The sequence below is a fragment of the Aquila chrysaetos genome, chromosome Z, assembly GCF_900496995.4.
Source record: "Aquila chrysaetos chrysaetos chromosome Z, bAquChr1.4, whole genome shotgun sequence".
In the NCBI taxonomy this organism is placed as follows: Eukaryota; Metazoa; Chordata; class Aves; order Accipitriformes; family Accipitridae; genus Aquila; species Aquila chrysaetos.
The window spans coordinates 33,995,011-34,017,927 of NC_044030.1; the positions used below are offsets into that span (position 1 = coordinate 33,995,011).

The following is a 22,917-nucleotide window of genomic DNA, read 5'->3' on the forward strand; positions in this document are numbered from 1 at the left end:
TGGCTGTAGCTAACAGAAATATGGCCACTGCTGACTAGGGAGAGGAACATAGGAAATGCCATGCCAGATCACAGCAGCATCCATGTAATCCATTTTCCTCTCTCCTACAACAGCTGGTACCATCTGCTGCAGACGAAAGCACAGTAAGTCCTTACAGTAGGTTTTAGAATCATAGAATCATAGAATCAGTTAGGTTGGAAGAGACCTTTAAGATCATCAAGTCCAACTGTTAACATAACACTGCCAAGTCCACCACTAAACCATGTCCCCAAGTGCCACATCTACATGGTTTTTAAATACCTCCAGGGATGGTGACTCAACCACTTCCCTGGGCAGCCTGTTCCAATGTCCGACAACCCTTTCAGTGAAGAAATTTTTCCTAATATCCAGCCTAAACCTCCCCTGGCACAACTTGAGGCCATTGCCTCTTGTCCTGTTGCTTGTTACTTGGGAGAAGAGACTGACACCCACCTCACTACAGCCTCCTTTCAGGTAGTTGTAGAGAGCAATAAGGTCTCCCGTCAGCCTCCTTTTCTCCAGACTAAACAACCCCAGTTCCATCAGCTGCTTCTCATAACACTTGTGCTCTAGACCCTTCACCAGCTTCATTGCCCTACTTCGGACATGCTCCAGCACCTCAATGTCTTTCTTGTAGTGACGGGCCCAAAACTGAACACAGTATTCGAGGTGTGGCCTCACCAAGTACAAAGGGACAATCACTTCCATAGTCCTGCTGGCCACACTATTTCTGATACAAGCCAGGATGCTATTGGCCTTCTTGGCCACCTGTGCACATTGCCAGCTCATATTCAGCCGGCTGTCAACCACATCCCCAGGTCTTTTTCTGCCAGGCAGCCTTCCAGCCACTCTTCCCCAAGCCTGCAGCATTGCATGGGGTTGTTGTGACCTAAGTGCAGGACCCAGCACCTAGCCTTGTTGAACCTCATACAATTGGCCTCAGCCCATCGATCCAGCCTGTCCAGATCCCTCTGCAGAGCCTTCCTACCCTCCTGCAGATCAACACTCCCGCCCAACTTGGTGTCATCTGCAAACTTACTGAGGGTGCACTTGATCCCTTCGTCCAGATCATTGATAAATATATTAAACAGAACTGGCCCCAGTACTGAACCCTGGGGAACACCACTTGTGACCAGCCGCCACTTGGCTTTAACTCCATTTGCCACAACTCTTTGGGCCAGGCTATCCAGCCAGTTTTTTACCCAGTGAAAGAGTACACCCGTCCAAGCCATGAGCAGCCAGTTTCTCCAGGAGAATGCTGTGGGAAACAGTGTCAAAGGCTTTACTAAAGTCTAGGTAAACAACATCCAAAGTCTTTCCCTCATCCACTAAGTGTGTCACCTTGTCATAGAAGGAGATCAGGTTAGTCAAGCAGGATCTGCCTTTCATAAACCCATGCTGACTGGGCCTGATCCCCTGGTTGTCCTGTACATGCCATGTGATGGCACTCAGGATGATCTGCTCCATAACCGTTCCCGGCACCGAGGTCAGACTGACAGACCTGTAGTTCCCCAGATCTTCCTTCCAGCTCTTGTTGTAGATGGGCATCACATTTGCTAACTTCCAGTCAACTGGGATCTCCCCGGTTAGCCAGGACTGCTGATAAATGATGCAAAGTGGCTTGGTGAGCACTTCTGCCAGCTCCCTCAGTACCCTTGGATGGATCCCATGCAGTCCCATAGACTTGGGTGTGTCTAAGTGCCGTAGAAGGTCACTAACTGTTTCCCCTTGGATTATGGGCGCTTCATTCTGCTCCCTTTCCCTGTCTTCCACCTCAGGGGACTGGGTACCTGGAGAACAACTGCTCTTACTGTTAAAGACTGAGGCAAAGAAGGCATTAAGTACCTCAGCCTTTTCCTCATCCTTTGTCACTATGTTTCCCCCTACATCCAATAAAGGATGGAGAGTCTCCTTATCCCTCCTTTTGTTGCTAATGTATTTATAGAAACATTTTTTATTGTATTCTATAGCAGTAGCCAGATTAAGTTCTAGCTGGGCTTTGGCCCTTGTAATTTTCTCCATGCATAACATCACAACATCCTTGTAGCCCTCCTGAGTTGCCTGCCCCTTCTTCCAAAGGTCATAAACTCTCTTTTTTATCCTGAGTTCCAGCCAAAGCTCTCTGTTCAGCCAGGCCGGTTTCTTCCCTGCTGGTTCACCTTTCGGCACCTGGGACAGCCTGCTCCTGCTCCTGCTCCTGCTCCTGCTCCTTTAAGATTTCCTTCTTGAGGAATGTCCAGCCTACCTGGACTCCTTTGCCCTTCAGGCCTGCCTCCCAAGGGACTCTGTCAACCAGGCCCCTAAACAGGCCAAAGTCTGCCCTCTGAAAGTCCAAGGTGGCAGTTCTGCTGACCCCCTCCTTACTTCTCCAGGAATCGAAAACTTACCATTTCGTGATTGCTATGCCCAAGATGGCCTCCAACCATCACATCACCCACAAGTCCTTCTGTTCATGAACAACAGGTCCAGTGGGGCGACAATTTACTTGCTGGAGGAAATGGTACAGGTAGTAATTCTTCCTCCGCATAGGCAATTAGAGGGCTATCCTTATCCTCAGGTGTGCAAATCTCCTCTACAAAAATAAGGTAATTTTCTGGTGCAATCAATATGAAGCATGGAACAATCAAGTGTCCTACAAAGACAGGAGAATTTATATCACCTTTCTGAAAGAAACCTCTCTCATGTAATTTTGTTTCTCCCACCATCCATCTAGCTGAAATGCAAAGCATTCTCTAGTATATCTGACAGCATATAGAGACATTTCAGAAATCCAATTAGATGTGCAAAATTTAAAAACTCGGTGCGGTGTGTGTTCATGTGTGTGTTTTTAGCTGCTGTTCCGTAAGGAAAATAAAGGCCTGTGCACCTATGCTGTTCATCTTTTCTTCCTGATATGCTGGACCCTCGAGCATAACACCCTCAGCTGAATTTGAGGTCTCAAACTTGTTAAGTTCTTAGGAGACTGGTCACAGTAAGCAGTATGACTGGATAAAGGGGAGGAGTTCTGTTGAAGAAAATGTTGAGCACGAACCTGAGAGAATCCAAACAAGAGCAACCTCTAGTTTCATTACTCTAGCCTCTGTTGCGTCAGCCCCTTGCTGCCTCTATGGTAAAATTTGCTGCTTGTGCTTTATATCCTGATTGCTATCTGTCTTAAAGATTACCAGCAATTGCCAGGTCTGTTCATTCTCTTTGTGTCTTGCGAGTGCCATTTTCTTCTACCTGAAATGAAATGAAATCATCTTAAATCAAGCAACATTTACACACGTTCATAGTTGCATAAGGGAGTAGCGGTGTCGTGTGGTGTCTCAAACATTCAGGGTTTAAGTCTTGCTTCTTTTAGAAACACAGCATGTTTTTTGTCTTTAAAAAAAGGGGGGAGGGGGCAAAAAACCCCCATACCAATCCCCTCTTCAACTTACCATAGAAACTTAAATGCATGAAAGCGCTCACTGAACTTGACAGAAATACACCTGTAGAATTCAGTGATCGCTGAACTGGGCCCAAAGCCAGTTGTGTTAGGAAATTGCTTTGTGTCAAGCTAACGGTCTTGAGCTTCAAAGACACTTCTAACTCTAGTTCAATGTGGCAAGCTCCTTAGCTTTTGCAAGCTTTACCACTGCTTTAGGAAAAAATGACCAAGTGCCCCAAGTTTACAGACACCTCTTATTTCAGTAGTTGAGCTTGTGGTTAAATTGGTGTACAGTTAATTTCCTCTGTGTGCATGTCTCTTGCAACTTTTAAGTATGCAGCCAATGTAATGCCAGCAAGAAATTTTTTGTTCAAAAGTACTGTGGAGTATTCATTCATTCCTTCACATTAATAACTGGAGTATTCTTAATCTTGGGTTTTCAGATCCTTATAGCTGATGCTTTAAAATTTAACTACTCAGTGCCAAACTCACTGTGAACACAAGTCTGGTTTGTATCCCAAATCTAAAGATTTTAGCTGGTTTTGGGCTTGTCCTACAAAGACAGAGATGGTTAAGGATGTTATCTGCCTCCAGAAATAAGTCACCTCTGCAAGTCCAGAACAGTAGATAGATTTTGTTCAACTTGCTAAAAATTTAATCTTTGCCAGAGAAAGTACACTGAATATTTCATCCTGAAGACAAATAATGACCATGAATGATGGGGATTCTTTTGCTATCTTAACTATAGCAATGTGACTATAGAGCAACCCGTGCAAAAGAATATCTTGTCAGAGTGAATGTTTCTTACTTGAGGATAGAAGCCTGCAAATACCTCTGCTCATGTGTTACTCACGTGAGTAGCCCCACTGAAATGCCATGTGGCACTGTGACGACAAGGCTGAGTGGTATCTGTACCATTTTACACAACACGTCCCTTATAGAGCTGTGACACTTCATTGTTCCCTGCACACGTCTTCTGACTGCTTCCATCTCTCCCTCCTGTTTCACAGATCTGCTTTTACTATGCATGTGGAAGCTGGGCATTCGGCAGTTCCTGAGGAAGGACCCAAAGACCTTCGCTGTCCTCTTTGCCTATATCACACCAAATACAAACGCAACATGATTGATCATATAGTTCTGCACAGAGGTAACAATATCGCCGTATATGTCTGTATCTGATGAGGGGAATGCTGAACAACGCCCTTGTCTTTCAGACTGGTTTCATTAAGTTTTCCCATCTGTATATCATTAAATTTTCCCCTCTCTGTACATGAGGACAAGTACGTTAAATAAGTCATCAGCCCTTGAGTATCTTTCGTTTCATTTCTAAATGATGCATCTTATTTATCTCCTGTAAAATTCAAAGTTAGCCAGTGCTGAAACAGGGCAGATTTAAAATTGTTTTTAAGCTTTTCCTCTAGAGAGGTTAACAGTCATCAAACACCTGTTTAGCAAGAGGCCCTAATTTACAGCTCTGATCTAGGCCACAGTTATTTCCTGCTTATGTGCTTGTTATCATAAAGGCCTTACTATCATAAACTCTGTGACAAGGTGTATCAGCTAATCAGAGGCCCCAGAATATCTCTTGATTACTTGCTTGATTTTTTCTCTTCAGCATTCTTAGGATCAAAATAAGAATTATAACATTTTTGGTTTTCTTTAAGACTCCTTTTCTATCTCCACCTCTCCCTTCTTTAAAGCCAGCTAAAAGTGGGATTAGGGATTTCTATATTCTATTAACTGCGGGCTTGCTAGCTTAGAAGAGACAGCTGTTTGGGCTCTCTGGGCTGGGATTCCTGCCCGTAGCTATCACACTTGATGCTTGTAGATGGTCTGTTGGCTGCTGAAATCTAAAGCCATGTGTTGGGATGGCACTCTGCCTATTTGCAGGTTGGGCCGAGTTTCACAGTAGGGTATTGGTGGTGAGCAAACACAAGTTTTGCATGCCATCTTTTTCCTGGAGGAGATCCTGGTGTGACAAGCGCTATCGTAATGCCTTGTAACATACCACTTTTCAGTGTTGGTAGCTTAAAGTCCTTCTTGTACCAAAGCAGTGAGGCTGGCAGAGTTCGTACAAATTTCTATCTGCTAGCAGGGCTATTCAGAGGGAACATCTGGGAAAAATGACCTGCCATGATTCAGAAAGCACATTACAAAGCTGCCTTATTTGGTTGTAAGGGTTTCGCAGATGCTTTAGCTTTTACTTCCTGTCTTTGAAGGTGTTGCTATGTTGGATTTCACCCAGCTTCAGGGCATACTGCAGAATTAGCTCACTGTAGAGGAGAGGAGGGTTTAGTTAACCCTGTGCAGGGGACTGTGCAGTTCCAAGTGCTGCCGAGGTGTGCTTTGTTTTGTGGTTGTGCCAGGGCTCCAGTGGACACTGCCAGACCTTTAAAATACATATATACAGGCTGAGGGAGAACTGGATGGGCTTAGTTGGGGTATTTTCCATTATGCATAGACTTGACACTGGGAATGTCCAGTTGCTGAAGTAGAAGAGCACTTCAAGAGCTCAAGGAGCTGTACTGCCTGTACAGCATTGGAAGGAGGTGGTTACCTCCTGAGTGACACTGTGGGTCTGTTCTTTTGCAGAGCTGTTGCTTCAGTTGCACAAACCAACCTCGAGCCATTGTGCTGCTGAAGCAAAGCTGATAGCAAAGGACATAACGGTATACCCACTAAAGCGGTGGGAGAGGTAAAACAGAGTACAAGAAGTTTTAATGCAAATGAGATTATAGCTGATAAAGAATCTCAGAGGCCACTGAGGGATGGACAAGGGTTTTCTCTGGCATCAAGCATCCAGGCAATAAAGGAAATAGGGTCCTTCCTTAAAGTTCTTCTTGGTGCATATATCTAGCTAAAAAAGCCCTTTACTGTTGTGTTTGATTGTGTGGCAGCTGAAGCAGACAATTTTGATAAGATTTAACATGCACTGAAAGAGAGACTGAGGGATGGTGAATGTAGTCTGAGATAGATAGCCTTCCTCTTTTATAGCCATTGCATTGGTAAAACAAGAGCATAGCGCTGAGCTGTGGTCCAAGAAACTTAGTTTTGAGGTAGATGGAGTGGTGCAGTGTGTAAAATCAAGAGTGAAAGTTTTGATCCATTCATAGTTAATGTTCATCCTGTGTAAAAAGACATGTTTACAGATGCATGACTCTTACATTACTTCTAAGTTGCTGCACCCCTAATCCTTGATGAAACGGCACGTGCTTGAAATGGAGAGTATATGCCTCTTAATGAATGGCTACGGAAGCCGTGTTTTACAGGGCTAAAGCATTATCAGCTAGAAGCCTGAATGCTTAGTGAGAAAAAATTAGGCAAGGAATTTGCTTGCTGTTAAGAATGAGGGCAAACAGGAAGCTTCCAAGAGCCTTCTTCCATGTATCACCTATTCCTCATCAGTGTAAAAGCAGTTCACCATCCCTTCTGTGGGTACAGATGGAGCACAGAGTCATTACAGGTGGCCTGTAGCAGGCAACTGACACAGCTAGAGGCAGGTATGTGAAGAGAGTAAGTTTGGCTCTCGAGTTCTTCCTGACCTTTGTGACAGGTGAGCCTAGGGAGAGGAGATACAGAGGAGACAGTGAATGCTTGCTCTGTGGCCAGCACGGAGGTGCTGGCCTTTAATTTAGTCTGGACAATGCAATTAGTTTTCATTATCCCTTCAGTAGCATTCCCATCACACATTTTGGAACACATTGGTATTTTCCAGGGCTGAATGCAACTTACCAAGATCACTATTGGGTCTACTTTAAAATCCTTGGGGCATTATTTTTTCTTCTTTTACTGATCATTTTATTCTCTTCATGGTACACATAGTGATTTTGTTCTTCCATTTAAGAGAAATCACACCTGCTTCTCTTGAATAAATAGTAACTTTAAGATAAAAAAGTCAAATTTTCAAATTCACCTACCTCCCCAAAGGCTTCATTGCTACATATCCTGATTCCTTGCACGTGGTTGTTTCTGGCATCCCTTGTACACACAGCTTCATTGATACATGCAGAACCTTGTGCTGTGCTTGCTTTTGGCTGCTGGAATGCAAATGCTACATGTTCTGTTACTGTAGCTTGGATTTGCAGGCAAAAATGCAGATTTTCAAACACCTAACATGACCGAATAATTGATCTGTGTCTAGATAGTAGAACTAGGTTTTTGTACTTGGTTTTCCTTTAAGGGAAGGAAATAACTTGTATATGCTGTGGTGTGTTGCTGAGTAAAGATTTTTCTTTACAACTAAGGACTGATAGAGTCATGGGTTCTTTTATGCCTCGAGCAAAAAACCATATGTCTGCTTTGAGCTACTGTATTGCAAATACCTAGTGCATTAATGGCCTTTCAGTTTAATCCCTGATCTGCATTACAATTAGCCTGAATATTTCAGTCTAATGGAAGGATTTGGTTTCTTAAACCAAGATGATGCCTTTTAGTGTTTATTTTATTGTTGTTTTTTAATTACACCTCTTGCTAAGTTGTTCCACAGTTCAGGACATCTTTTTGTGAGGTGTATACAGTAGTCTTTGTTTAGACACTGCTGAACTTTGAAGAAGTCTACACATGGATGAAGAAGCTACCTCTTTCAATTTGTCTGTGGGGCTTTATGGTCAGTTTGTCAGTTGCCCAGGTATGATAAGTGCATTCTAAATGAGTAATTAAATGAACAGAGCTTTGTAAGGGCAAGCTACAGATGAGACCATCACCTTACAAAATAGGAGGTTCTGGATCCAAATAACCCTGCAAGTTCCAAAGTCTTTGCTTGGAGGAAGCTCACTGACATGAATACATCATGTAAAAGTTTTAAGTCATCCCCTGAAAGTGAAATCCTTCAGGCTAGAATTGATGTTTATTTTGCTTTTCTCATGTTACTGTGCTGCCTTTGATTTGAGGAGTGTGTGTGTGATTGTGAGATAATAGGGTTTGCTAATGTGAATTAGGGAATGCTGCATTACTCTACACTGGTAGATAAAAAGTTTTATACCATCCCATGTTTGAGCTTTTTTAATCTATGCCAGGTACTAGAGCAAAAGTGAATTTTCAAATATTTTAATTAGTATTTCTCTTTTTGAAAACTTCACTTGACTTTTTCAATTTTAGAACCAGCTGTGTCACTTATTTCAGTGTGTTCAAAAGCACACAGCTACAACCACCTTGTAAAAAGTCTTCTTATGACCCCAGAATCACAGCTTTAAATTCTGTCGTCTCTTAGATCCTATTCTCCCCTCCCCTTTTCCCACCCTGAACGGCCACAACTTGGTGTCTTTATAGCTAGAGAAGTTATTGTTGGTGTAGAAAAAAATTACAAGTCCACAGGGGTTTTTTTTAAGGCATGGCTTTGGGAAAAACTTCCGCTTTTTGAAGTAGCCAAAGAGAAAGTTATGAGATAGGATAACTTTTGTGTTCAGGGAGAAGCTGAGCAGGATGCAGTATTTTGTTGGGCTGTAAAAAAAGTCTTGTGAGCAGTGGTAACATGTGGATTGGCCAAAAGTGAATGAACAATGGAGCTTTTGCCACCTTCCAGAAACCCTAAGGGAGTTTGTATTTCTGTAGTTGTCTTTGGATGTGATATTACCCTCCTCACTAAAGAAAAAGGCCCATTGGCTCAGATCCATATGTGGATTGCCACCTCTCGCATTCCCCTAGCCTTCATGTCTACCATCTGAGATTCAGGCATCGTTTTTTCATTTGTTTGTTTTAGTCTGTCGTGAGGGATGAACCTGCACGAGGAGAATCAAACTCCTCCTTTAATTTGCAGTCCATAAGGAGTAACAATACTAAATTTCAGTGTTCTAGTTCAAAAGGCCAGTTGAGTAACAAAAGCTCATAATGAGCATCTTCTGGTCACCCTCAGCTGAAGGGTCAAATTTGGGGTTTCCCTTGTCTGCACAGCTCAGGGAACCACAGTGGATGAATGTTACACACATTGGATTCTGGCTCTGTCAAATTACTGAAATTAATTGCTGTTCTGTTAAATGTCAGTGCTTTGTTTGAGAATTGGAGAGTTTAAAAACTCAGCAAGAGCGTTTTCAGTACATCATGTGTGCATTCTGAATCTGAGCTTTCTGAAAGCTGTGGGTGTGCTGGGAAGTTTCTGCCCCTGGCTGAACTGCACAGCCCCTTCCAGGGAAGGGTGCTGCCTTGTAACATTACCCTCTCAGTCCCCAGAGAGTAGCTTTAGATGTGATGGTGAGGATACCAGCTATGATTTTTATAGAGCCAGCAGGGTGATGCATTGGGAAGCACCCTGCAGCTTCCCTGTTTATTACATTTCTAGCAGCCGTTCCTGGCTGTTGTCAAGTACTAAATGAAAGTGGACTTTCGGTCTGGCTGATTTATGGTTGCTTTTGTATTCCCAGGCTCTGCTACTCTGACTCACAGATGGAGTCTTATTTGCCCCCAAACCTCCATTCCCATCCTCTTCACCCAATAAGCAGTTACATTTGTGAGGACACCTGCATTTGTAGCCTTGGAGGAATAACCCTGTCATTGGACGAAGAATTGTTGTCTTGTATTTTTTGTTGGTCCAGCTTAGCTCCCATTCCTTTATAGATGGACTTGCTACCCATATAACAGACCCTGTTCCCTGTGTGGGTGGTAGTGCCCAAACTGTTGACATGTGGGACTGATATTTCATGAAATTTGTTAAGTGAATGTTGTCCTGTCCCTACAGAAGAGCGGGTCGTTCCCATTGAAGTCTGCCGTTCCAAACTGTCAAAGTACTTGCAGGGAGTTGTTTTCCGCTGTGATAAGTGTACCTTTACCTGCTCCAGTGATGAGAGCTTGCAGCAGCACATAGAGAAGCACAATGAACTGAAACCTTACAAATGCCAACTCTGCTACTATGAGACCAAACACACAGAGGAGCTGGACGCTCACCTTCGCGATGAGCACAAGGTAACATCCAAACAGTTTTAATTTGTAGCAATCTACTCTTTGCAAATGCTGTATTAGTTTACTTGCATGTCAACTCTGAGTAGGAACTTGCTGTTGGATTTTTTTCTCTCCCTCCCCAAATCTTGGAAACTAATCCCTTGTTGGGCTTCACTTCCTTTGTTATCTATTGTTTCTTTTTTTCTTTAGAAACTCAAAATTGACGGTTTCTAAAGCTGTTCAGATTGATCAGAATTGGCAGGCTGTTGTATGCAGAGTATGATTATCTGGAAGAGGCACTTTATGCTAGGTTTATTTAAAGAGAGAAAAAAAAGGGTTGAGAATCAATATCAGGGCTGTGTGATTCAGCCCCTCTAAAAGACAGGAGATTCCAAACATAAGATTGCTCTGGCAACTTCAGCAGCGTGACATGCCATGCATTTTTTAATAACAAAGAGGGCAATACATGGCCTTTTACATTTAACAAGGGAAAGATAAACAGCAAGTATAACCAGGACGTAAGTTAAGATTGCTTTGGAGTTTTTGTGGAGTGCCTGAGTGCAGACCTGATCCAGTCTTTGAGAAGTCATTAGAGGCTTTCCACAGACTGTTAGCTTTGAATTTCTGCAACTGTGAGCTGTGTAGCTGAGAGACACTTAAGTTCTAGAACTGAGATGTGTTTTGGAGTATTTCTTAGAGTGCTTGCTTCCTTGTCACATTTCCAGGGGACGCAGCTATATGTCTCCACCTGTTGGAGCTGAGCTGCCCAGGTCCTCGCTGAAAACTCACTCCTACTTCATTGACTGAATGACACTTTCCTTACAGCCAAATACGTTTATGCTGACAGCAGCAGCAGTCCCAGCAAAACTTTTCATGCTTAAAAAATATTTGGCTGTCTTATAAAAACAAACTCTGTAAACTTATGTTGGCCTGCTATGCTTATCTGCCCTCTTTATTACTTCTGGAGAACCTTCTGCAATTCACACGGTACACGAGATGCTCCACGTCTCCTAGTCACCACAGCTAGGCACCTGGCATATCCAGGAGGCACTAGTTCTCATTCTTTAGACACAGTGCATCAGGCTGGGAAGATGATTCCCTTACTCAGCTCTCCCTTCCAATCTGGACCTGCAGTGACAGTGCCAGTACTTTAGGGTATCTTTTCCCCATTTCTCTTTGGTAATTTATATCTCTCTAATTTGTGTCCAAGTTCTGGGCTCAGATACCCAAGTGATATATTGCACCTTAAAGAGTTCCTGTGCATGAGCTGAGTTGAATTAAGGGCCTTGCATGTGGTCTTGTTTGTTTAAATCTCAGTGGGTAACGTGTTAAGTCAGAGAACCTCATCACAGCTGTCTGTACAGAGTAGTGCTAGGAATCTGCACACCACCGCATTTAGGATAGTTTGCTATTTGAAGGTATACTACAGTCTGATTCACATGCTCCTTAGGTTTATTCACATTCCCTTTCCCACAGAGGGATAAAAAATAGTTAGTGGGTGTTGATATTTCATTCAGTATCTTGCAGGAGGTGTTGTACTGCGCTCATTCCTCCGTCTCCATCCTGTCTGCCTCTGTGGCTGAGTGCCTGTGCTGCTGGAGCGCTGTCTCTTTGCATGAAAGATGAATCCAAAATCCTTCCCAGCAGTAATCAATGAGCTCAGAGGGCACTTCTCGTCCAACAAATACTAGCCCTAGTGTCATGCTCCATGCTCTGCCTCTGCTGTAAATCTGGAGTGCTCCTCTGCTGTTTCTGTTGGATGTGGTGGAGTTCCTGAATTCCGTGCCCTGAGCTGCTCCTTTCATACTGCTGCTGTGAGCTGTTAAGTAGCTGGTGCATTTCACCCTAGGGTTAGCTGAATTTGACTGCTGGGTGAAGTGTTCCCATTATAGTCTGTGTATCAGTTTGCAAAGCACTTTGCAGCCCTTCATAATGAAAATTAATCTGTTATTAATGAGCAAAAGTGTATGTGGCACACAGCAGCTGTGTGCTTAGTAAAAGACCCATCCTTTCATGAATGAAGCTGAATGAACCAGTCACAAAGAATTTTCCTTCAATGTGGATGTGCAATAGCAGTGTCTGATCACAGCCATTGAATGGTCCCATAAAAAGAGGATACAACTTAAAGTGTTTTGCATTTCTTGGATATTTTTTTTTTAATACATCAAAACCAGGAAGAAATGAGAGGGGTTTACTGAATGTCATTAATTTTTGAAAACCAAAAATGAGAAATGCAAAATAAACAGCAAAAGAAGAATCACTATCATTGAAAAGAAATGTGTGTTAATTTGATTAGGTGACTGCATGTCACGTCTAGCTGAGCAGGCGTTGGGGTGTACTCGATTTTGTTCTGCATATGTGATGATTTTTCTGATTAGCTACTGATTGTGCTGATTGCTGACAAAAGTGTTTCTTTCAAAGGTGAGTCGTAATTTTGAGCTGGTTGGACGGGTTAACTTGGACCAGTTGGAACAAATGAAGGGGAAAACAGAGAGCTCCAGCAGTGATGAAGAAGAAAAAGAAGAAGAGTTAAGCCCCAAGACTGAAGAGAGAGGTCAGTGCAGCCCTTTTTTCTTTTTTTTTTTTGGTTTTTTTTGGCACTGCAACATGCCCTACCAGTCCCACTAAGCAAGGTCAGCTGTTGACTCTATAGCACATTCCTGTAGAGCCATGCAGGCATGTGCCAGCAGGAGCAGAATGGGGCTTTTGTGAAGACACTGATGCTCCTGGGGGAATCTTGTGTTTCTAATCCTTATTACAAGTTTTCTGTCTGTTTGGAAAATACATACTATGAGAAAACACAGATAGCATCTGTGACTTCTCTGCCCATGCAGATAACATCTATAAGGGCTTGGAAAACTACATAAGTGGAGTATTTTAGTGGTCTGTCAGATTTTCTGTTTTGGTAACCAATTTTCATCTTTTCACTTGACATTGTTCAAGCAAGGGATGAAGGGGTCGTGGCCAAACTTTTTTATGGGCTGTTTTTAACTCTGTGTCCAGCATTCCTTGTCAGTGTCAGTCCTGTTGCAGTTGCTGCAGTTGGCAGCTCTGGAGCCAGGGTAGGTCCATGCCCCACCTGTACTATTGTGTATTTAAATATCTGCCTAAATTCGTATCTAAGACTAATCCCACTGACTTCAGCAAGGCTAGGCCATGTGCTTGCTCATTATTTTGGTTTGGTCGAAGTTAGATCAGCAGGGAAAAAGTAAGTTCTCTGTAAATTGAACTAAAGGTTTCTTGTCCTTCCCTTCCAACAACCTTCCCCCATGCAAATCAGGTTGTTGCAGTATCTGGTGTAAACTGTGTGTTGTCTAGTCTGCTCTGGTGCACAGTTTGTCAGTCAAATGCAGTATGTTCACAACTCTAACATCCTTAGGCCTGTGATGTCTGAATGTCAGGTTCCTGGGGTCACCCACCCTCTTGATGCTGATGACCGCAGTTAGCCAAGTTCTATGTACTTTAACTAAAGGTATGCCACCATGTTTACCTTTTTCCTCCTGAATTTTAAGCTTTCAAACTCACTCAGGAGTGAGTTCACAAGAGAAAATGTGTCTCCCTACATATTTTCAGACATTGAAAAATTCCAATTTCTGGGTTCACAGGTTCTTTACAGAACAGGAGGGGCTCAGATCATGCTTTTTACCTTTTCATAGCAAGACCCCAGTGTCTTGGCTTTTGTTTAGTGTCCCTGCAGCATAAATTCAGTCTGCGCTTATCACCAGCACTTCACTTCAAGTGTGGTTAGTGATAGCTTTTATTTAAATGAGAAAGGAAGCGAGTTGGATAGGAAACCATTTATGTTTTAATGAAAAATATCCTTCACAAGAGCAGCAGAAAAATCAGAGGATGACCTAAAGGGATGTTTGTTTTATGTGCATTTCAGAGTTCAACATTAGTAACTCATGTGGAAACATGCTTGGGTGTCTGTTTGGGGACAGCTTCGACCCTCAGAGCTTCATGTCTGGACCAATGATTGTGTAATGATTTGACTAAAGGAGCAGCTCACCTTAGTTGCAGATGTAGCAGGCTGATTAATATTTTGTATAGACCCACAGCTAGCAGGGAATGAAGAGTCATGTTGTCCTTGTGAGGATTACCTTAGCATTACATACAAGCACAGGTGCTGAAGTGACCTTGCAACCCATGGCATCTAGACCAAGGAGAAGAAGGTGCTATATGCCAAGCTTACAAATCCCTGTAAATGCGCCATGGGGAGGGGGACAGCCCAAGGTGAAGTTCATTGTTTAAATTGGCTTAGGTAACACTGTGAGAATGTAAAAATACCACCTTCTATGCTGGAGATCTAAATTTGCAGGGATAATAGATAAGTGTTATCCCCATGTTTCATGTGATCAATAGTTAAGCAAGGGATAGTATCTTCATAATTCTAATTTTTATTTTGTACTTTTTTCACCTTATCTGTGTTTTTTAAATCTGTGACTGGCTAAAATGATTTCTGCGTGCTTGTTCAGTTGACCAGTCTAAAAAAATCATGCATATTTTCAAGTTTGCTTTGCAGTTACTCTTTCCTGACTGGCCTGTAGGGTCAATGTTTCACCATTGTTATTTCTTCTTTTTAATCTGTTACCATTTGTAATATATTATAGTAAAATAGGTAGAAAATGCAGAAAACCATTATGCCTACTACAGCAAGGGTATTTAGAAAAGATCCAGTTGTATTGATTATATTTTTCTCAACAAGTTGTGGATTACCACTATAAGGCGCAAGATGCAAGGTACACTTTTGGAAAATGTCCCAGTGAGACAGGAACTGAAGGCATGGTTGGATGCTGAGTTGCATGCTGACATCTCCCTATGGATTTTCAAAAGACAGTTCTAACACAGAAATGGTTTGCCCTGTTAGCAGAGGACCAGACCTATGGTTTTAAATAGCCTGTCACAGTGTCTAATGCAGTCACAGCTTTCAAACCACATCAAACTGTGTAATCCTGTATGCCACTCGGGTGCTTTTGACAATTCTAGCCTTTGTGGTGTTAGCAGGAAGTGGGATTTGCTGAGAGTGCCTCTGTGTGCTCCGAGTATCTGGAATCAAATGCTGTCTGAACCCTCTGAAGTCTGTGACTTTGGCAGAACCAGGATTTCTTTCCGTGAGTCAAACAGCTGCCTACATTCGCCACTTTGAGTTCTGGCTGGTATGTGCAGTACTGCAGGTGCAAAGAGTGTGTTGTTTCTCCAAATAGGCGGTTGGATAGTGGACCGAAGAAGGGCTATTGCCCATGTGAACAGGCAGAGGTGAGCAGCAGAGTTCAGCAGAGCTGAACTGCTATCTTGGATGGGAAAGGAAGGGAGTCATTGGCTGCTGGTAAAGGATGGTAGAAAATATATTGACCTGGGAGGAAGAAGATGAGGGGGAGAAAAGAGGGTCTCTGGCATACACCGTGGAAAGAACATCTCCCCCTTGTAGGCACTGCATCCCAGAGGAACTGCCTATCTTTACTGACCTTTATGTCTTGGTTTTAGCAGAAGTTGGAATTGAGAGGTGTTTTTCCACAGCAGACAAAAATAAATGTCCATGAGTGCTTGTATGTGTGATGCTGAAAAACCGCACAGAGGTCGGTTGTCTGTGCAGTCTGTTACCTCTCTTCTGCAGGCCTCAGAGAAGGGCAGCTCTGATACTCCTCCAGAGAAGCCGTCCAAATTCACAGCCCTAGAAGCAAAACTGATCGTGCAGTAGGGTGAACACGATAGTGTGTTCTGAAGAGGTGATGGATTGACTAGACTAGCACTTGCTAATCTTAATGGGAGTTGCAAGTATAAATCATGGACTAGTTTGGGTTGGAAGGGACCTTTAAAGATCATACAGTCCAACCCCCCTGCCATGGGCAGAGACATCTTTCACTAAATCATGTTGCTTCAAGACCCATCCAACCTGATCTTGAACACTTCTAATGATGGGGCATCCACACCTTCCCTGGGCAATCCGTTCCAGTGTCTCAACACCCTCATCTTAAAAAATTTCTTCCTTACGTCCAATCTAAACCTACCCTCTTTTAGTTTAAAACCATTACTTGTCCTGTCACTCCAGGCCCTGGTAAAAAGTCTCTCCCCATCTTTCTCAGAAGCCCCCTTTAGGAATTGAAATGCTGCAACAAGGCCTCCCCAGAGCCTTCTCTTCTCCAGGCTGAACCACCCTAACTCCTCCCTATTGGAGCAAAACAGCCTCTATGTTGCATATCTCCTCTCTGCAGAGGCCCAGAGTAAACTTCCTATTGTGTACTATACAGTAGGTATGTTCTTGTACAGAACAGCAGCATTTGCCCCTAAAACTTTTACCTTCCATAAATATTTGTCCCTGTACCATAACTAGTCTGTGTGTTGCAGTATGTTTATAGATTTGTACCACACATAAGGTATTAAAATCCAAATGTAAACAGAACTAATGGCATTGACTTACTCTCTGGTGTTCCTGTTGACACAGCACCTTGCTTTGTGATATTTAACCACATAATAAATCACTGACAGTAAGAAATACAAAGTGGGTTTTTTTTCTTTCAGGGAGAAGAGGCAAAAACTTATGTTAATAACCATTCCATATAGAACTTTAGTAAAGGCTAGTGAGAAGCGTGTCACAAAAATACATTTACAGGACTTATATATGGATGATAGGGAATGTGTGGGCAATTTTAAGTTTATAGACTGATCTTGAACAGAGTAAATCTGAGAGTGAAGAAATCAAGTGAGCAGAGATCAGAACCAAAATGAAGCAAAATCCCTTTTCTTTTATGTAGTTTGGGAGGAGTCAGAAAGACATTCTGTTGATTTCTTGCTTAAGATAATCCCTGCTAAGGAATTAATGCTCTGAGCAGATGGTGCTGTCTCATTTCCAGCAAAAGAATCAAGTGAGATAGTCCATGCAATTATTTTTAATGGCTTATGTGGTGATCTTCTTAATTTGTGAGAAAATGTTTCATCTTTTGTTAAAGCTCGCTGTGTTCACATGGAGCTTGGCTTTCAGAAATACCGATCCCTGAGCTGCCAGTGACTTCTCTTGTATTACTAGGTGCTTGACACTTCTGCAAATGAGGTCCCAATGTATAAAAGATTAGGATGGGATGAAACACCTATGCAGTTAAGATGCAGGACTTAACCCACAAGCCTTCATGATGAAGGGATATCCAATTATTATGAGGATCACATTAAATATACCAAGTCTTTGTTTCCTAAAATTTGTACTATGAATTGAAGAATTATAGATGGGCTTTAGTGTTTTTTTTTATTTTGCTTTCAAGCCATTTCAGCCCTAAACTTCTCAGTTTTGGTTTTGAATTAAAACTCCACAGTCTCTTCATTTGTTGAAATACAGGAACAGGGAGTAGTAACTCATTACCCTTATTTGCAGTGATGCTTTAAGACTTAGGATGGGATTTGTTGCTTGCAGTGTCAGTTTGCTTTGGGGGAGTTGCATTTTCACAAACACAGGTAATTGATAGGTAAGTCCTTTTGCTTCTCAGGGATGAGAAGGTGCAGCAGAGGGGATCAGAGCAGGATCACAGTGGTCCCTTCTTGCCCTGGCACTTCTGAATTCATGGGCTATGCTGTCTTTTTCCAGATCCCATGATGTTTCCTGATAGTGGTGCTCCAGAGAAACGCTTCCCATGCGAGTTCTGTGGCCGATCATTTACGGAAGGCTCTGAGTGGGAGCGACATGTGCTGAGACATGGCATGTAAGTTGGTTTACATTCCTTTGGCAAACAGCCAAAGTAACAGTAGATCTCTGTGCGTTCCTTGCACCTCATTCCTTGCCTCCCAAAAAGCCCTGTGATGAAGGCAAACACAGTTCTATGAAGAACAATTCTGTCTGTCACAAGTGTGGATACAGTCATCAGATGTCTCTGCATGGGAAGTCCTGTTCATCCTTTTTAACTCTGCTGCCCAGGGTGGCTGTAGACTGTAGGGTTTAACTGTGATTCTAAAATTTAACATTGTGCCAAGATGAATACCACTTGGCCAGGATTAATTTTACCTAAGCGTACTGTTGATTTTGCCTGCCAGCAGAGCAGCATAAAAATGGCAGAAAATTCTATGGAATGTTCTACAAAGGAACTGGTTTTTTTTTCCCCTTTATTGTTATATCTCTTTTGCACGCTTGCAGCTAAACTTGCATAGCAGTGCAAAGAATTATGTGCAGAGAAATGTCAAGACCTTTAAGGGAAGTAAAATCAATCTGAATGAACTCCTTCTAAAATGTGCACAGTGAAGTTCACTAGTTCATCTTCATAGTGAAGATCTTTGCCTTTCTATAGCAGTTTGCACACTGTGGCATAATACGGATCACAGATAAGATAGGCATCTCTGGAAGAATCATTTTCCTTCTTCTGATTAAGATCTCGTCTGTAGCAGAGATTTCTCTGCTGACCAGAGTTTCTTCAAAGAGTAGATTTCATTCAAGGTTGCTGACATGTGGAAGACATTTAAATACAATATTGTAGGTTAACTCTGATGGGATGAGAAATATTACTTCTCTTACCCTTAATCTTGTCTGCCTAAATACGAGTACTTGAAATGTTGCAACCTATAAAAATTTTTATTGGATCATTAACTCTTTGGGAAAAGCACTCTTTTCCTGTGCCTTTGTTTGGTGCCTTTTAAGTCTTGTTTACAAGGGACTGGGAAAAGGGGAATAAAATTTTAAAAGTCACAATTGTAGTTCTTCCCTCTCATCTTCTATCTGTCCCAGTGTAGAGCAAATAAAGATTTGGTTTCAAAGCTAGGATGTCGTGGGTCCCACTGGTAGGTAGCTTCATTCCACTGCCTCTCCTTTTGAGCATGAGGTGGCAGTGGTGTGGCTGCTTGCGTCTACCTTTTTAGAAAGTGATCTGTTTTTCTCCGTTGTGTGATACGCACAGATTGGCTTTGCTGTTCTCCATATCGACTGTAAATGTTTCTGTTTTCTGTTGCTTGGCTTTCCAGGGCACTGAACGAAAGCAAGCACAGGACCAGTGAGGACAGCCAGCCAAAGGAGGATGTAGAAGAAACTGTTAGCACACTGCCAGAAGAAAAAGAAGTTATTGAGAAAATGGTGGTGGACTATTCCCACAACAGTGAAACAGCAGTCAGCGTGGTAGCTGCTGACAAACCTCTCCAAGACAACTCGGAGGCCAAAAACGAATAAGCATTTGGTGTGATTCTAATCAACGTACTTGAACAGTGATGAACGGGGTGGGGTGGGTGGGTGGGGTGGGCAGAAGGAAGAAATAAAGCTGCTTTTAGGACTGAATGATCTATTTTCAAAGCACTGGTACCTGTGTGAGTGTGTGTATATTAAAGTTATTTAAGTGATGGAATAAGTGGCTCCATTACATCACTGCATCTTCTCTTCTGGATCTTGACAATGGGAAGTTACATTCATCTTGGACTAATGAAGCAACTCCCCGTATTCCTACATTACACATCGTGCTTTGCAGTGGAGACTTGGATTGTTTGTGAATGGAAGCGTCGTGAGCATGGAAGAAGTGGGGGGGACAACTTTTCAACGCACGAATTTGTGTGCGTTTTTCTAGTTTTAATACATAACGCTTTTCCAGACTGAACACAACTGCTTTAGAAAAGAAAAAAAAAGAGGAAAAAAAAAAAAAGGAAAACAAAAACAAAACAGAAACTGCTTTGCTTAAAACAGTCACCTGTTTCCTAGTACCTCAGAATTAACCAAGGGAGATCTCTGCATTTGTCAGTACTACCTGTCATTGTTGTGGTTAAATGTAGAGACTGCTGGGCAAGGTGGTGAATGGAGGAAGAAAAAAAGTTTTAAAGAAAGGAAAACAAATCGTGCTTAAAATCCCAGTGTGGGTTTTATTTCTTAAAATACTGTGATTTTTTTAATTATTTTAGTAAAAAAAAAAACAAAAAAAGAGAGAGAGACTTTAATTCCTAGATAACTGTTTGTGAATTGTCATCCTTTATTCCAGGTAAGCTGTTTGTTAGTATTCAGTTATAATTTTAGGATTTGATAGATTTCATGTGACTGATTGTGCGGTTTTGTTTGCCACATGTTTATTTTCTATCAGCCTGAGGTGTTACAAATACAGCACAATTAAGTTTCTCATGTAAAATGAGTTATTTCTTTTCAAGGGGGGGACAGGGAAAGGAGACTAGATCTTGTGAATAGAACTTTTTGTTGTTGTTGTTGTTAATTTTAAACATATGGAAATAACAAAGAAGTTTTAACTTTTTTTTTAAAAACTAAAGAACCAAACTTACGGCACAGCTATGCAGCTCGCGGGCCAAACACATAGGTCCTCATAACCATTCTGTTGCTTGTCATACTAACATCTATCAGTCTCACACCAGTAACTTTTTGTTAAGATTGGCTGCCTTTTTTTCTTCTGTCTGTGGTGTGTGTGTTTTCTTTTTGTTTTGGTGTGGTGGGAGGGAGGGGTGTCTGTTAACACATCTTTTGCAAGCGGAGGTGAAATAGTTACATACGACATTGAGCCTGGAGAACTACTTTTACTCGATTCCAGATGGAGTTGCTAAGTTTTTCCCCTCCTCCTTAGCTTTTAGCATGAGGGGAGCAGTGTAGAATGAATAGGAACCTGCATACCTAAGTGGCTGATCCTGCACCACTTCTTGGGTGGAAAGCCTACCAAACTCAACAGGACTTTTGCCTGAGCAATGAATACAGGATCTGGTGCCTGTGGTATGTTCTGATTGTGAACAAAAAAAAAAAAGAGTTTCTTTCCAAAAAGTAGAAAGTACTTGACTGAAACCTAGTTTTAGAAATGCATGTGTCTTCGTTTGTTTTTTTTGTTTTGGGGGGGATCTGTGGGAGGGGGAGGGGGGAAAATAGGAAGCTGCTGAGGAAACGGTGTCCTAGAGAGCTTCACATAAAATTGATGGCAAAAATGTTGCATTTGTGGAATAAGTGCTACTTGAGAAGCATGGTGTTTTGCTTTTGGGGATTCATCAGTTGTGTGTTAGGGGGATTCTTTTGATTTTTTTTGTTGGCTTTTTTTAATTTTGTTTTTTGAAGTAGGGAGGGAACGTCATGGAAAAACACATTGGAGGGACAAGTATAAATACACATTTTGTGTCTGTATTTGTTTTTAATTGGCCTCATTTCAAATGTATTTAAACAGTTCCATACCTGGATTGGGTGTTTGTAATGGTTACCAAAAATGAAAAAGAAAAAAAAAAGAAATAATGATTGTGACATGCTTTTATCACTACTTTATTTTTCAAATAACATGTAAATATTGTAATCCATTGGATTTTGTTTTGCTAACCTGTTAATAAAAAATATGGGACCATTATCCTTTTAACAAGCCTAGAATGTCATATTTTTTTTCCTTTTTTTCTTTTCCCAAAAATGTATACCTGATATATTGTGGACACACATAGATGCATTATTATGATTCTGTTGACTGTAATGACATAGAATTGAAAATAACATTTTTTTCATTGTTTAATTTATACAGAGGACTTTTTCAGAGTTTGACAGAAGGAAATAATAGCAAAATGCTAACCCATTGGCTTCAGCACTCGGTATTTCCTGATTTTAAAATTACTGCTTACTGATGGGGGATAGGAAGGGGATACTGAACTGTTGCACTGACGGGTTTGTTTTTTTTAAAAAAAAAAACAATGAAAATTAATAAAAACTTTTTAAGAGTGTGTGCTTGTGTGTGTGTAGTTTTGTATTGGCTACTCTGATGATGGGTCTGTAAAAGTTACTGGTTGTGCAACTGGCAGCTCTGGGTGGGAGAAAAGCACCCTTTCCTCCCCTATTTCACTGAGAACTTTGGATTTACAGGTGGGGGGGAGTGACTTCCCCAAGCTTACACAGGTCTAGGGTCTACCACCTCCCCAAAGAATACCTTGAATATCCACCAGCCCAACATGCGTTAGAGGTCAAGGGCACACTGCCAAAGTCTGCTGACTCCTGAACCCAAACATAGAAATGAAGGAATTTCGCAAGCTGTCTTGAAAGATCAAAATAGATGTAGACAGGCTGGTATTTGGATTAGCAACTCAGTCTGTTCATGAGTTGGGATACTGTATGCTCCAATATCCAATGACCTACTGGATCCAGCATTGAGGCTGTACTTAAATTAGAGTCGAATATACACACAGTAAGATGGAGCAGAAGGCATTATTTTTTCCTCTTTCTCCATTGAAAACTTAAAATTATACTTGTGGGGTTGTCTTGGAATCTTTCTTTGCTTAAATATAGATATTTAAATGCACATTCAGAAGATGTTAGGGGTTTTTTTCAGGGTGTGTTTTGATCAGATCCTGTTTCCAGTGTAAGCAGCTTTTTGATTGTACTGGAACTGGATCTCAACTGAATGTGTATGATGTTAAACAGTATGGAAGCTTGAATCACCTGATAGCTTTACATTCTTCCACCTTTGTCCCTAGGAGTCAAAATATTTCTCTGTTAAAATACTAATTTCCTGATCCTATGTTTACAGAGGGAAAAAAAAAGGGGGGGGGGGGGGATGCATTTTAGTCTGTTAGACATTGCCTTTTTTCAGCAGTCTCTGGAAACATTTGTTCATGAGGGAGACCTACAAATAATCTGCATGTTGTATGTTCTAGCCCAGAGGTAACCTGCACTTCGACCAATTTAAAAAGGGAAGGGGTTGCTCAGTGGT

At 41.8% G+C, this 22,917-nt stretch overlaps 1 protein-coding gene across 4 annotated transcripts in view; it reads left to right on the forward strand.

Moving 5' to 3' along the window:
* ZNF462 (zinc finger protein 462) overlaps positions 1 to 21,934 on the forward strand; it is a 95,035-nt gene extending 73,101 nt beyond the window's left edge. For all 4 annotated transcript variants that reach the window (XM_030003675.2, XM_030003676.2, XM_030003678.2 and 1 more), the window contains 5 exons: positions 4,441 to 4,577; positions 10,101 to 10,324; positions 12,722 to 12,854; positions 17,874 to 17,988; positions 19,235 to 21,934. In XM_030003675.2, coding sequence (XP_029859535.1) covers positions 4,441 to 4,577; positions 10,101 to 10,324; positions 12,722 to 12,854; positions 17,874 to 17,988; positions 19,235 to 19,436 — 811 coding nt within the window. In that variant the 3' untranslated portion in view covers positions 19,437 to 21,934. The remainder of the gene's footprint in view (positions 1 to 4,440; positions 4,578 to 10,100; positions 10,325 to 12,721; positions 12,855 to 17,873; positions 17,989 to 19,234) is intronic.
* The last annotated feature ends 983 nt before the right edge of the window (positions 21,935 to 22,917 follow it).